The sequence below is a fragment of the Sinocyclocheilus anshuiensis genome, unplaced genomic scaffold (genome assembly GCF_001515605.1).
Source record: "Sinocyclocheilus anshuiensis isolate Anshui unplaced genomic scaffold, SAMN03320099.WGS_v1.1 scaffold88, whole genome shotgun sequence".
Classification (NCBI taxonomy): domain Eukaryota; kingdom Metazoa; phylum Chordata; class Actinopteri; order Cypriniformes; family Cyprinidae; genus Sinocyclocheilus; species Sinocyclocheilus anshuiensis.
The window spans coordinates 637063-652169 of NW_015555728.1; the positions used below are offsets into that span (position 1 = coordinate 637063).

At 40.8% G+C, this 15107-nt stretch overlaps 1 protein-coding gene across 2 annotated transcripts in view; it reads right to left on the bottom strand.

Annotated features, from left to right (window-relative positions):
* trpm3 (transient receptor potential cation channel, subfamily M, member 3) overlaps positions 1-15107 on the bottom strand; it is a 157472-nt gene that overhangs the window by 24343 nt on the left and 118022 nt on the right. For both annotated transcript variants that reach the window (XM_016466108.1, XM_016466109.1), the window contains exon 9: positions 1084-1156. In XM_016466108.1, coding sequence (XP_016321594.1) covers positions 1084-1156 — 73 coding nt within the window. The remainder of the gene's footprint in view (positions 1-1083; positions 1157-15107) is intronic.

Sequence of the window (15107 nt, forward strand, 5' to 3'; positions counted from 1 at the left end):
AAAAAATATGTAACATTTATTAGGTTAACATATAATGGGGTTCTCCTTCAGAACACGGAAACTGTCACTGACTTCAGTGGTGTTAACTGCCTGTGAAAACTAAAAAATGCAACATATTTTTTGTTCTTTGACTATATACCAAATTAGATACATCCCTTATACATTCATTAAGGGAAAAGAAGAGAGCTGGGAACTGCATGAGTAAATCTTTCTTTAGATGCGCTGCACAGTAATATGAATTATGCAAGAGCCATGCAGCTGGCTTTCAGAGCAACACATGGAGCTCTTGAAGCAAAGGCTTCACTGGAATCCCATCTTTTGATATGGATTTAAAAGTGGGTCTTTAGAAGCATAGCCAGTAGAGCTTGCACTTTACTCACTCCTTTCAGTGTTAAATGTAATTTTAACCTGACAAATGCAGCCACTAAAAAGTTGGTGGGTGGTAAAATGGAAGTTAGTGTGTGATCAGAAAAATCTTTGTTCTGGGATGCATTCGACTTATGGGAGATATATAACACATAAGTAAGATGGGGAATGGTACTCATAGATTTATGTATGTTTTGCAAGACAGAACCTAGAGGAAACTCATGACTTGAAAACTGTTTGAGATGTTTGAGATCATTATTTTACAACCAGGAATCACTACTTAAACCAGGGGTCTTCAAACATTTTCAGGCCATTGATCACATGTTGGATAGAGAGATAGAGCAGGCACCCTGTTATATACTGTAAACATTCTACAACATTTATATAAAAAAATCATTAAAAAAAAACGATTAAGAAAAACAAAAATAAAGATGTACAACATTAAACTGACATCATATTTTCATCTTTTTATTCAATATCAATATCAGTGTAGTTTTGTACTTGAAAGAATATAGGGGAGACAATAGAACATTTATCTAAACTTCATGAATTTTAGCTTTGGTTGAAAATTATACTGCATTTTAGTTTGTTTGTCCCCCGCCCCCCCACCCCACCATACCATAATCTGATTAAAATTAAATGATATATGAGTGAATCCCCTGCTGTACCACTGCAGACCTCTTAGATACATATGAGTATCCACAAATGTACAAATACCTTTCAGAAGAGCTGTTAGAATGGCCAGATCAATGTCCTGGTGTCCCTCTGATCCCATCCGAAATACTGTTATCTGAGGAAGGGAGATATTGCATTATTGCAGGCATCACATGAACATCACAACTGTTTGAGTATGATCGCATGATAAAGGCAAATCCAATCATAGTGATAACTGCTTTGCGTCTTGGCAATAGCAAAGAGAAATGACAAGAATAGAGCTAGAGGGATTTACGGAAATGCGCTGCAAGCACCGACATAACTGTAATTGCAGTTCTGTAATCACTGCAACGTTGCATATGAAGGGCACCTTGCAGCACCATGCAATGTGTGTATTCTGAATTCCATGAATCTTCGCCTGTCATTTGAACAATCCACTTTTCTTTCAGTAGCCATTTTCCATCTGTGTCTGGTATGGACTAATGAACTTATGTGTGGAAGTGGGAGGATTGGTTCAGCCTAATGTCAATGATGTTTTCATTTTCATCCCCTCAAGCCACCATGAAATGATGGCACATTTAGGGTGTGTGCGAGCTTGAGAGGTGGAGGTGAAATAAAGAATTGGAGCACTTCAGCGAGCTTAAATAATGGAACATATAATCCTTCAAAATGTCTTATAGTTCAGAAATGAAGCATAAAGTAATGGTTCTATGCTTAGGTCTTGTGTGGTGAGCTTCTGTGTGCCCTATGACATCTTTTTGCTGTTGAATTTGGAGAATAAATGGAATGTAATCATATCGAACAAGCACTTTATCTCCTCTACAAAGAGTATGGTGATGGCCAATTACTGAAGTGACAGTTATTGATGACCCTGTGACTATTGAGGTGAGGTGACCCAACTCTCTCTCTCTCTCTCTCCGCTTGTGTGTGTGTGTGTGTGTGTTTGAGGCATGAGAGATATTGACCTTTAAAATACGTATGTCCCTATACAGTATGCCGATTTAACCCCTATTGTTTATCCTATGAGAGAACAAATATTATGATATCAATGCATTTATTTTCTTTTATTATTTATAATAATATTAATACTTTTTATAATAAATGAAATACATTTTAATTTTGCATGTGTGTATAAACTCCAAACAATCAACCTTAGTTCAGCAAATTAATAAATACATAAATACAAATAAAAAATCAATAAAAAAATGTATAAATTCTGTCATCATTTACTCCCCCTCAAATCATTCCAAACCTCTATGAATTTCTGCTGAACATAGAAGATATTTTGAAGAATGTTGGTAACCAAACATTTGATGGTCCCCATTGACTTCCATAGTATAGAAACAAATACTATAGAAATCAGTGGGGACCAGCCTGTGTGAAAAAAATTCACACAGGACTGGAACAACTTGATAGTGAGTAAATAACGATGTATACCCACCATCATGTCTATCCAAACCTGTATGACATTCTTTCTCCTGTGGAATACAAAATTAAATATCCTGATAAACGTTTCAACAGTTTTATAACTGTTCCAAAGCAACACTGGACCCCACTGACCTCTATTTTGTGGATTTAAAAACAAAAATCAAGACAAAAAGAAGGAAAAAGTCATACAGGTTTGAAATGACATGAGGTTCAATAAATCATGACAGAATTTTGGATGAACTATGCTTTTACATTCAACACACAATACTCAAACTCAGCAGGCGAGAGAATCAGACACTGTTAGCTCTTTTCAAAATTTCATATCCATATTGAGTACACAGCTGACCTATGGGACATGTCTGTGATTTATGAGCTAGTAGCTGAATAGAACAGGTCAATAAAGGATATTTAAATAATGTCCATATGCCTCAGAGGACGTTTTAACAACTAAAGCACCCATTCGCTGCTGAATCTTTTTAACACATGTTATGCCTCTACTAATATTAAGCAATATTTGAAAGAAAATGTAATCTTATTTTATTTTGCAGACACCACAGAGATCTTGAAATGTACCTTGGCCAGGCTGTCATGTCCACATGCTTCAAATCAACCTCCATCATCCGAGTGCCAAAATGACTTTTGCCCCACTGCATTTAATCCAGTTACTGTGTGATTCTAGTGTTTTAAGAGACTGCATGGGCACCGCAAACATTAAGACTCCCTTTCCACAATGGACCTCCAAGCACACACCTGCAGGCACAACTGCTCCATGGATGATGGCATTGCATTTGTCATCCTTATTGCACTTTGTTACCTAGACAACAGAATCTCATAAGTCAAACTGCTGATGTTTACTTCATCTCGGCATTGATCACAGTCTTTCCCCAGACTCTTAACAAACTTGATGCAGTTAGACTAAGCAAATAACTCTGTCCTCCTAGACCTCAGGAGCAACAGCCTTGAGGCAGTAAAGATCCACAGTTATACGTAATACCATGAGTGTATCACCAAATATCAGAGCAATCATTAAGTCTGCATACAACGCCCCTGTTGAGGGGCTCATTAGCATCATTAATGGCGAGTCAGCCTAGGGAAGAGGTGAGAAAGCTTGCAACCTGGTACTAGAACAACAACCTCTCTATTAATGCTAGTAAAAAAAAAGAGATGATTGTTTACTTCAGATGGTCCTGAGCAGTTCATTACTCGCAACACATCAACAATGGCGATAACAGGCAGCCTCAGGTTAATGGGTGTTCGCATCACCAACAAATTGTCATTGGCTCTGAACGCCTCTTCTTTGTTGAAAACACAATGGCACCTCAACATCCTAATGGGGTGTTCACAATGACAACTGTAAGAGGCAGCGGATGGCATCTTTAATCCCACTGGTAGTCACCATGTCGCATCACTGCTGATTTGCATACATTCGCAGTCGATCATGTCACGTTGTCGGAAAGCTCTGCCAACCACAGTGTAAATTTCAGTAAAATGTGCCAATAACACAATAAATATTGATTGGATATTGCTCTTACATGGGCTGGAATGAACTGTGAAATTGCAGAGCATTTTTATCATTTGTTAAATGACACAATATGTGATTAAAAATGGATGCTAACGCTTCTCACAATCAACTGAAAGGCTTTGTCTCAAGTAAACCTCAATTAGTGATGAAATTCTCAGATCTGTCCTTTTCAAAAATATTCACAGTGATCGAAGTCAATGCGTAAATGAAACAACGTTAAGTTCAAGCTAGAATACACTTCTTTTAAAATCTGAACAGATTTTCAAACACTAGGCACCATACACTTGCAGACTTTGTAAACGATAACAGAAAAACTGGGCATCATTCACTAAAGCGAGGAACTGTCAATTCTGGTCTACTACATGTGTCCTTTCCTGAAGGAACTGTGTTTCTTTTTTCTCCACTGCCATGAAATGTGCTAAAAATTATTACTTTGATAGCAACTTACCTTTGATAGTCTGATGCTAAAAAAAAAAAATCTAAGTCTGTGCTTAAAATATTTTCTGCCAGATATGCCCAAAATCTTCAGACTGGCTCTGATTTTGGCAACTAGCATCAACTGCAAATAGTATATTCTTTTCTTAAAACAGTGTTCAGCATGGGAATGAGCCTTTTTTTTGAAGGTTTGGAATGTGTGTGTGTGTGTGTGTGTGTGTGTATGCATGCAACATTTGCTAAGGTTGGACTGGTTCAGAGATATTTTAAGGTGGGGGTTAACGAAAACTTTCAACTGAAGAAGAATGAAAATGATTCAGGTTGCTTTGTCGCATTACACATACACTTTAAGGAATATGAAAAGAATATTGTTTTTAATACAACTATACTTATTGACATTATTTATTGACAGCAATGTCACATAATCACATTACCAAAGAAAATAATATCAACAGTTTGCAAACACTAAGGCAAATGCGTTAATGGCACTTACTGTACAGCCTAATATGTTCTTGTCAAATGGAGGTTTTAAAACAGAACTGTGTGGGTCTTATATAAATTATTCAGTGATTTTATCTATGTACACGTTTTTCCTTGAGTTGAAAGTATTTTCTGTGGTATCAACAACAACATTCTGTCTATAGAACTATATTATGTTCCAGAATATTCCTTTAAGAGAGTCAGGTCTGCAACTCCCCATCCTTATTCCTTTCCAGCCTCTACAGGTGCGTCAAAGAGAGCATACTGACCTGCTGCATAAGTGTCTGTTATGTCAAATTGCCTCAGTCAGTGAGTAGTGAAAATAGCCGTCCATCTCATAGGCTTGACTTCCTGCTGTTAAAGGTTATCTCTACATTGAGAGGTGTGAAATTATGGCCAGCAGGAGCTTATGGAAAAAAGCTAAGGAGAGATCCTGTTATACACTATATTTAAATTTACAGAGATAGATTAGAGAGCTGTTATTAGGGGCACAAATAGAAGCACAAAAAAGGGAGTCTTTTCCCATGTGGTGCCAAACCTTCCTGGAAATGTTCAGGACACAGTTCAAGACTTAACTAAACCTTCAGCAATTTCAGCAACCTCTGTTATACCAGTCGAAACATTTGCAAGGAATAGTTTTTAATTAAAATCAAATTGAAATATGATTCATCTGTGTAAACTTGATCGAAGCAGTGAATTTGAATGCTAAAGTTGAGATGGTGTGTACAGTAAGTCTGTATCTAACGCTCACTGGAGAGCTGGCGAATGCTGTTCTCGCTGTACAGTGGATTGTTTCATGCATCAGTGACCCAGGTACATTAGCAACCATTCATCTTCATTTATCAGGGGTGAAATTTCCTTCCTCACCCTCCCTCCACTCCACCAGCCCAGCGCTCTACTACAGTGCTCTACTCTGTTCCTCACATCTGCCAGGGGTTTGTGTCTCCTCTGTCTGTCAGCTGTCCATCCACTTGAACATCCATATAGTCACTGACCCATTCGACATGTGGCTGAATGTGACTCCATCTTTCCATCCATCAACATCAGCTGAGCAATATGTCAGCCCATGAAACATCACTCCATTTCCTTTCAAACTGTGAAAAATAATGACTGTTGTCGAGCAAGTTTCCCCAAACGCTCCCTTCATGGGTCATAAGCCCCGCCCCCGAATCACATTATTGGTTATTGCCATGGGATGCTAAAACCAAACAGAAAAAAACAACCAATGAAAGGCTTACTTGCAGCTGATTATTGCGTGGTCCTCTGGAATACTTGGTTCTGATTGGTCAATCGCTCCACTCAGCGGTTTGATATTCCCTACTGTGGCATCACACTTAAAGGGATAGTTCACCCAAAAATGAAAATTCTGTCATGAATTAGGGAGAACGGGGTGTAGGGTTGCCAACCATCCTGTATTAGCCGGGACGTCCCGTATTTTGGGCCTAAAGCGGCGGCACTAACGCCAATTCCGTCCGTGTTTTCACTTCAGTAAAGGGGTCATATGATGCTACTAAAAAGAACATTATTTTGTGTATTTGGTGTAATGAAATGTGTTTATGCGGTTTAAGGTTCAAAAAACACATTATTTTCCACATACTGTTGTTGTGTTCTGTGAAACACTGTGATTCTGCACATGACTGCTAGATGGCAGTATAACAACATGATAAGTAACAAGATAGAGAAGGAGATGGAGAGAGTTCTGATGATTGCTGTGACTGGAGTTGTCTGGTGGTCTTTGTTGTAATAAAATCCCCGTTGTGTAGAGTTAGCCCTGGGCTCGGTCCTTTTCATCTGCAACACCACAAATTGCCGACGAGGATAACCCGCCTGCAAGTTTTTTTCTTTTTGCTGCTGATTTCAAAATGTCCGTGAATGTTCCGGCACCTGCGATGTTTCTTCCCTGCCCTGGGGAACCGTCTATGCCTTTCGACATGTGGTTGCGGATGTTTCAAAACTACTTATTAGTGATTAATGCGACGGGGGATGCTTGGCCAGACGCCCGCAAAAGAGCTACATTACTCCACTGCTTAGGGACGGAGGGGCAGCGGATTTTCTATGCTCTACCTGAAACAGGTGACACTTATGCTTCTGCTATCAGTGCATTACAGAAACATTTCACTCCAAAAGTCAATGTCGTCGTGGAACGCTATGCATTCAGGAAACGTGCTCAATTTCCACACGAGACTATAGCACAATATGTAGCTGCTTTGCGTGCCCATGCTGCCACTTGCGGTTTTGAAGATAAAGCTGACGACATGATACGAGACCAGTTACTGGAACATTTGTGTAGTGACAATATGAGAGAAAGGCTGTTACTGGAGTCAGACCTCACACTAGATACAGCCGTAACGCTTGCAACGCAAATGGAAGCGGCAGCTGATCAAGCTAAAAAAATGGTCTCAGACAGAGGAGCCTCAGAAAGGGGAATCCCAGTGCAGGTTGTGCGTTCCAGATCGCACAAAAATATGAACAAGCAGCCCCATCGCCCAGCTAAGCCTCATGCCACCACTCCTGCCCACGTAAGTCCTGCTTTAGATGCGGCTCTGATAAGCACTTAGCCAACTCCCCTCAGTGTCCTGCTGCAAATGCTCAATGCAAATCTTGTAACAAAAGGGGTCATTTTGCCCGTGTATGCCATTCCGTCGCAACTAACAAAGTGCATGAGGTGCAGTTACCTGATGTAACCATACTGTATTTGGACAACTCTGATAAAGCCCTGAAAAGACTGTTCTGCAATGCTACTATTCTGAGACCTGCTTCCGTTGCCAAGGAGATATGCCTTATTGTAGACACTGGCTCTGCTGTCTCCATACTGCCGCACCACATCTACAAGCAACATTTCAGTCTCACCCCATTATCTCCACCTGCTGCTAGACTTGTGACCTACACAAAAACACGTATACCAGTACTTGGATGTCTCCATGCTCAGGTGCGTGTAGAAAATTCTAGTGCTCCAGCCACATTCTTTGTGGCACTGCATTATTAGGTATGGATTTAATCAATAGCCTGCATCTCTCTATTAATGCTGATTCAGTCACAACTGCAGAAGCCATACCAGTCACTCCTGTCCTGTCCACAATTGCGACCGCACCCTTCCTTGCACCCCCAACCGAGATAGGATGTGTAAAACAGTTCGTACATAAAGTAAAAATGGATCCTACAGTTCAACCCATCCGTCAGAAACTGCGGCGTTTACCATTCGCAGTAAGGGATGCTGTATCAAATGAGCTTGACCGCCTCCTCCATGCTGGCATCATAGAAGAAATTGATGCCTCTGCTTGGGTTTCTCCCATTGTAGTTACAAGGAAAAAAAATGGAGGCATACGAATGTGTGCGGATCTTCGTGAGCCAAACAAGGCTGTGGTCACTGACTGTTACCCACTACCACATGTAGACGAGTTGCTCTCCAGCCTGCATGGTGCTAAAATTTTCTCTACTATCGACCTTGTCAACGCATACTACCAGGTACCTCTCCACAAGGACAGTAGGGACATTACAGTATTTATTATGCATAAAGGCCTCTTTCGATTTTGCAGGGTCCCTTATGGCCTCGCATCAGCTCCATCAGCGTTCCAGAAAAAAAAAAATGGAGGCATACGAATGTGTACGGATCTTCGCGAGCCAAACAAGGCTGTGGTCACTGACTGTTACCCACTACCACATGTAGACGAGTTGCTCTCCAGCCTGCATGGTGCTAAAATTTTCTCTACTATCGACCTTGTCAACGCATACTACCAGGTACCTCTCCACAAGGACAGTAGGGACATTACAGTATTTATTATGCATAAAGGCCTCTTTCGATTTTGCAGGGTCCCTTATGGCCTCGCATCAGCTCCATCAGCGTTCCAGAAGATGATGGCAACCATCCTGGAAGGGGTACCTGGTGTCCAGAACTATTTGGACGATTTGATCATCTATGCTGTCACTGCTGATGAACACGACCAGACTCTCGATACTGTTCTGCTAAAACTAAAAGAGGCTGGACTGGTCCTAAACAATGACAAGTGCCACTTTCGACAGACTACACTGCGCTTCCTAGGTCATGTCGTCACAGCAGATGGTATTCTGCCTGACCATGAGCATGTGGATGCAATACTTAAAGCGCCGCCTCCATCTGATGCCGCTGCTCTGCGATCCTTTTTGGGTCTTGCATCCTGGTACTCAAAGTTTATTCCAAATTTTGCAATGGTGGTAGCCCCCATGCGCGAGTGTGCCAAGGGCAAAGAGATTTTCACATGGTCTGAAGCTGCACAGACCAGTTTTGGTAATGTGAAACAGCTCCTGGTGTGCAGCTCTGCCCTAGCCCTGTACGACCCCTCCCTTCGCTCGGTCATCTCGACCGATGCTTGTGATTATGGACTGGGAGCTGTGTTTTCCCAAATTCAGCAAGACGGCACAGAGAAACCAGTGGCTTTTGCATCACGTACTCTGACGGTGACAGAGAGTAAATACTCAATCGTGGAAAAAGAGGCACTCGCGTGTGTGTGGGCTACAGAGAAGTGGCGCACATATTTGTGGGGTACACGTTTTACCTTACGTACTGACCACCAAGCTCTTACGACATTGCTTACTACAAAGGGAATGAATAGAGCAGGATTGCGCATTGCCCGCTGGTCGGCACGCCTGCTTTGTTTCGACTATGAGGTAGTCTATAAACCAGGTTCACAAAATCACACCGCAGACTGCCTTTCCCGCCTCCCTCTGCACGGGTCAGCTGATGCATCTACAGATGTGGAACCCGAACTGGTAGCACTGATTTCCTCAGCACTGAGTTCCCTGCCAGTCTCTGATTTTGACCGTGCTTGTTCTTCTTGTTCCGAAATGGTGGCTCTCCGGGAACAGATTAGCCGGGGGTGGCCTCCCTCAATACGTGCCGTTGCCCAAAATTTAACCCCTTACTATAAGCTGAGGGATGAGTTTGCAGTCCAGGGTCTTTACATCTTCCGTGGTGCCAGACTTGTGGTGCCGGTCTCATTGCGCCACACACTGATCATGCTGGCCCATGAAGGTCATCAGGGTATTGTACGCACTAAACAGCGTCTGCGCGACCTTTACTGGTGGCCTCATATGGACTCCCAGGTGCAGGCCTACATATCTGCCTGTATCTCTTGCCAGTCCAATGATAAGACAGCTCTCACTCACCCAGCTCCTCTACAGCCTGTTCCACTCCCTGACAGTCCCTGGAAGAAATTGGGCCTTGATATTGTAGGGCCATTTGAGACTGCTGTTCCTGCTTGTCGGTATGCTGTGACTCTGACTGACTACTATTCAAAGTGGCCAGAGCTTGCCTTTTGCCCGTCCGCCACAACTGATGCAGTCTTAGACTTCTTGACTACCGTTTTCAGCCGTCATGGGAATCCAGAAACCGTCATCACGAATAATGGAACGCAGTTTACATCGGCAGCATTCTGTGAATTTCTACAGACTAGAGGTATACAGCACAACAAGACATCCGTGTACTACCCCGCAGCCAATGGAGCAGTCGAGAGGTTCCATCGTGCCCTGAAAGGCTGCATACAAACAGCCATCTTGCAGTCGCAGCCCTGGAAGGAGGCTGTGACTAACTGGCTTCAAGTGTACCGTGCTACGCCGCATGCAACTACCTCAACCTCGCCTTATGAACTGCTCTATGGACGAAAAATGCGAACCAAGTTGGACATTTTTCCTATTGCACATGTGCCAAACACATCTGTCCATGACACTGTGGAAAAGAAACAAGCCAAGATGAAGCAGTACACTGACAGTAAGCGGCATGCACGTACACCATCTTTTGTTCAAGGAGAGAAAGTGAGGGTCAGAATTCCTCGCTTTGTTCCTAAAGCACACCCTAAATTCTCTGCTCCCTTAACTGTTGAAGAGCGTGTGGGACCAAACACCTTTCTTCTAAGCGATGGAAAGAGATGGAATGCCACACACTTGGCTCGTTCTGCCTCCGCACCTGGGAGTGGATGTCTGGACTGTACTCCAACTGTAATACTACCCACTACACCAACCTCGACACAACCCACCCTGAATACACAACCAAAACAGTCACGTTTGAGATCGGAACATAAGTGGCATAAAGATTACATAATGTGATTGACTGAGATGTGAAGTGTATAGAATTGCTTTTGCTTTGTTTTTGCACAAGGTCAAACATATTCCTTTGCAAGTGTTCTGAGTTTCATGTACAAAATAATTTAATTTCAGTTGTATTGCCAGATATTTATTATGGCTATGTTGATGTCTTCTTGGGTAACCGTTGTTGCTGCCTTAAGACAATAATTCTGTTTGTGTAGAAATATGTTGGTTACTGAAGAAATGTTCTTTACAGAGAGGGAAGATGTTGTGTTCTGTGAAACACTGTGATTCTGCACATGACTGCTAGATGGCAGTATAACAACATGATAAGTAACAAGATAGAGAAGGAGATGGAGAGAGTTCTGATGATTGCTGTGACTGGAGTTGTCTGGTGGTCTTTGTTGTAATAAAATCCCCGTTGTGTAGAGTAGCCCAAAAAATGAGGCATTTGTTGCATCCAGTTGGGTCATAATTATGGATTATAATGACTTATACTGTCTTTTTACGCATTGTGTTGCATCGCGCCGCGTAAACATAAAGGTCACAAATGTCACAAGATTCACGAGTCCTTGAACATAAAAAAATCACTTTGAACAGCAAAAGATTGTTTTTTGAACTTAAACGTAGTTACCAATTAAGGTTGCAAACAAGGGGTGGCTCAACTTCCCCACAGGCTCAAATCACCCCGCTCTCCCCTACTCACCCTCATGTTGTTCCAAACCCGTAAGACCTTCGTTCATCTTCGGAACACAAATTAAGATTTTTATGAAATCCGAGAGCTTTCTGACCCTGCATAGACAGCAAGGGAACTACCACGTTCAAGGCCCAGAAACGCAGTAAGGACATCATTAAAAAAGTCCATGTGTCAACTGTAATTTTATGAAGCAACGAGAATACTTTTTGCGTCATGGTACTCTTGTGAATGGCGGCAGAGACTGGCAAGGAAGTCGTTATTTTAGTTTTCTTTGTGCACAAAAGGTATTCCCATTAACATTTTATCGAGGAAAAGAAATTACTCAAATCAATGTCTCATTTCCACATATTTATTTAGTGAGTGAGTATCTAATCCTTTTGACAAATTAAATCATTTCTGAGTAATAAAAGACCGTTACATATTAGGCTGGGATGGGAGAACATATTTTGACATTGAAAAACATTTTTACACACCTCAGCAAGAGCTAAAATGATGTTTCCTAGAAGAGGCAATTGCTTTGGTCTGAGGAAAAATTAGCAGTGCTAACTCTTCTCTGAATTATCGGAAACATGAAACGCAAGGAAGATGCTCAAGGAAAACAGAATGAGAGCAATCAATAGACAGAAAGGCTGTCAGTCTGATTAACTGAACCATCCCTCCCTTGGTTGCAGGAACAAAGACCTCCACAGTAGGAAAGTGATTAAGATGGAATGCCTACTGCAGAGAAGAGCAAAACACTGACATAATGCTTCTTTTATGTGTCAAGTGCCAATTAAACTCACACAGAACAGAAATACTGAATCCCTAAAAGGAACCTAATATTATCTAATATAGTTGTAATTAGTTGTAGTTTGCTGCTGCCCCCTCTAAATCTGGAGAGGTGTAGTCAGGTCATGTACACAATCCATCGATTGAGTTCAATAAATCTCTGCACTGCTAAATACATCAGAGAATTTCTTCGCAAATCTCAGCAGTGAGTTCTTAAGTCCTCTGTATTTGTCTGTTAGCAGACTTCTGTCCATAACCGGACCAAAGCAAGCAAACATTGTTCGGTAGAGCTCTTCAGGTTTTATTTTAGATGCACTTTGGATTACATTATCCAATCAAATGTGTTTATTCAAATAGCATTGCTGCAGTGAAATGCAATACTAGCTACTTGCTGAGTACTGCAGAATAAATACTGTATTCTGCATACTTAATATATATATAATATCTGCAGTACTCAGCAAGTATCTAGTATTCCATATATAAACACACTATGCAACAATAAGCTACATTATTGCCACATGTCCTTGTGACATTATGTTACATGTTTAATTCAGCAAGTGGCATACCAATTATCATTTTGGAAAAAAAAAGTAATTTTGCATTATGGGACACATTATTCCAAACTGTAAGCTGCTGTATAATGCACATTTTGCCAAATCTATTAAGCCCTTTCTCCATACAGAAAACATATGTACTGTGCACAGTAAACATACTATACATTCCAGAAATAGTATAATAGTACACTATATGAATATAGCAACAAAACTCGGGTACTCTGATGCTGTTTTATATACTCATACACTACATTTTTTATGCTACTGTCTTCATATTAAACTGCTAAGATACGATAATTACTCTGAAAAATGTTTGGCAAAGACTGTCTTCAAAGACTGCCAAAGGCACCTCTAACATGCATTCACTCACGTTTTCTAATCACAATTGTAAGTTGTAAGCATTTGTTCCAATCATCAAGCATGGAAATTCTCCCATTGGCTTGTCCTTAGTGGAAAGTAAAGCGGTAAGAGAGCAAAAGAGGAGATCAAGCGCTGAGCTCAACTGTGTGCATGTATGATGAATACAAGATGAGTGCTGTGGACTAAAGGTCTATAGGTCCCAAACACACATGCTGCACTCATCTGCCAACACATCAGACACCCCACTGGGCATAAGCGAACATGTTTGTACGAGTCAGTATCAGATTATGATGAAGAAAAAAAAGGTACAAAGCTGTCACTGGGGCAGTACCCTAAGTGCAAAAGCTAAAAGGTACATCTTACACCTTATTTACCCTCAAATGGTACATATTAGTACCTCAAAGGAATACAATACTATTTTAAATGTACTTGAGTACTTTAAAATTTCATGTTACATAGTGTACATAATAGTACCTTTTTAGAGGGTACCGCCCCAGCATTTTGCGCTTGTACACACTGGTTTAATGCTAAATCTTCAAACTGTGCTGAGACAAATTAGCTTTTTTAAGTAACTTTTTTAATTTGCTTCCCTTTCAGGTTTAGTTGTGTCTCGAAGGCTTTGTGATCTCACTTTTGAGTCATCGATAAAACATACTCAAGTGGGTGGCATATAAACTAAAGCCAATGTGCTGTCCTCAAACCAAGCTCTCACCTTCAACAAAAAAGTTTGAATATGAACACAATTGCATTTAAGCCAATGCAGCATATAAATACACAAGCTTAAGTAAATAGTCATACAGTGTGTGGGTACAAAGATTCATATCTGCGTCTGAGAAGGTCATCTTCATAATGAGAATTAACACATCTACAGCTAAAGATCATACCTCACAGTGGAAACGCATGCATAAACAACACTGAAAACACAGTTATACAATGCATTTATTAAAAAAACATATGGTGTGCACATACACAAAAGTACACATGCACAGACAATGAGTGAAACCACCACAATGACTAAAAGAAGAACGAAAGCATTCGTAATACAAGAACAAACACAAAAATCACTTTGAGGATGTATGATTTAATGACTGAAAACAATATCTGAATATACAAACACAACATTGAAACTTAACTTCAATTATATTAACATACAAAGACAAGTATTAATATTTTGCATGCAAATCGTGACTCTACTACGTAGACTTGACAGATTCTACTAGATAGAGTTAAAAAAATATGAAAGCATGTTGAGATTAAAGTAGGAAATTTTTCTCCTGGCGACACTGAAGTTGATTGTTAAAACTCTTTATTAGGGGTATTTCAGGACGTTCTGGATGTAATAGCTGACAGGGGAAGGATAAATGTGAATTGAGAGCTTTTAGATGAGCTAACTGGAATGTACACTCTAATTGAAAAATCACACAGATTATGGTCTTGTCAATCTGGTGAATAATTTAACAGAAGAGTAGTGGATTCAAAAAGATGACAAGTTTTTGCAGATAATATCAGTAGTATGTAAGAATAGTTTTACTTTCTGTGCATCAGGGAGATTAAGAGAGAGTGTATGTGTGTGAGAAGCCAATGTGAAGAGATGGTGTGAGGGCGTGTACTTCATGGAGGAAATGTACTTCATGTGGGCTGCAGAGGTAGTGACATTTATCAGCCCCGAGCTGAAGGGGCCACTTTACACGCGTCTCTGACTGTCCAATAGAATAACGGCACGCTGACATGGAGAGGAATGTTCAGCAGAAAAATCTCCTGGCTTTATCAAGGCTCTAGAGGAATG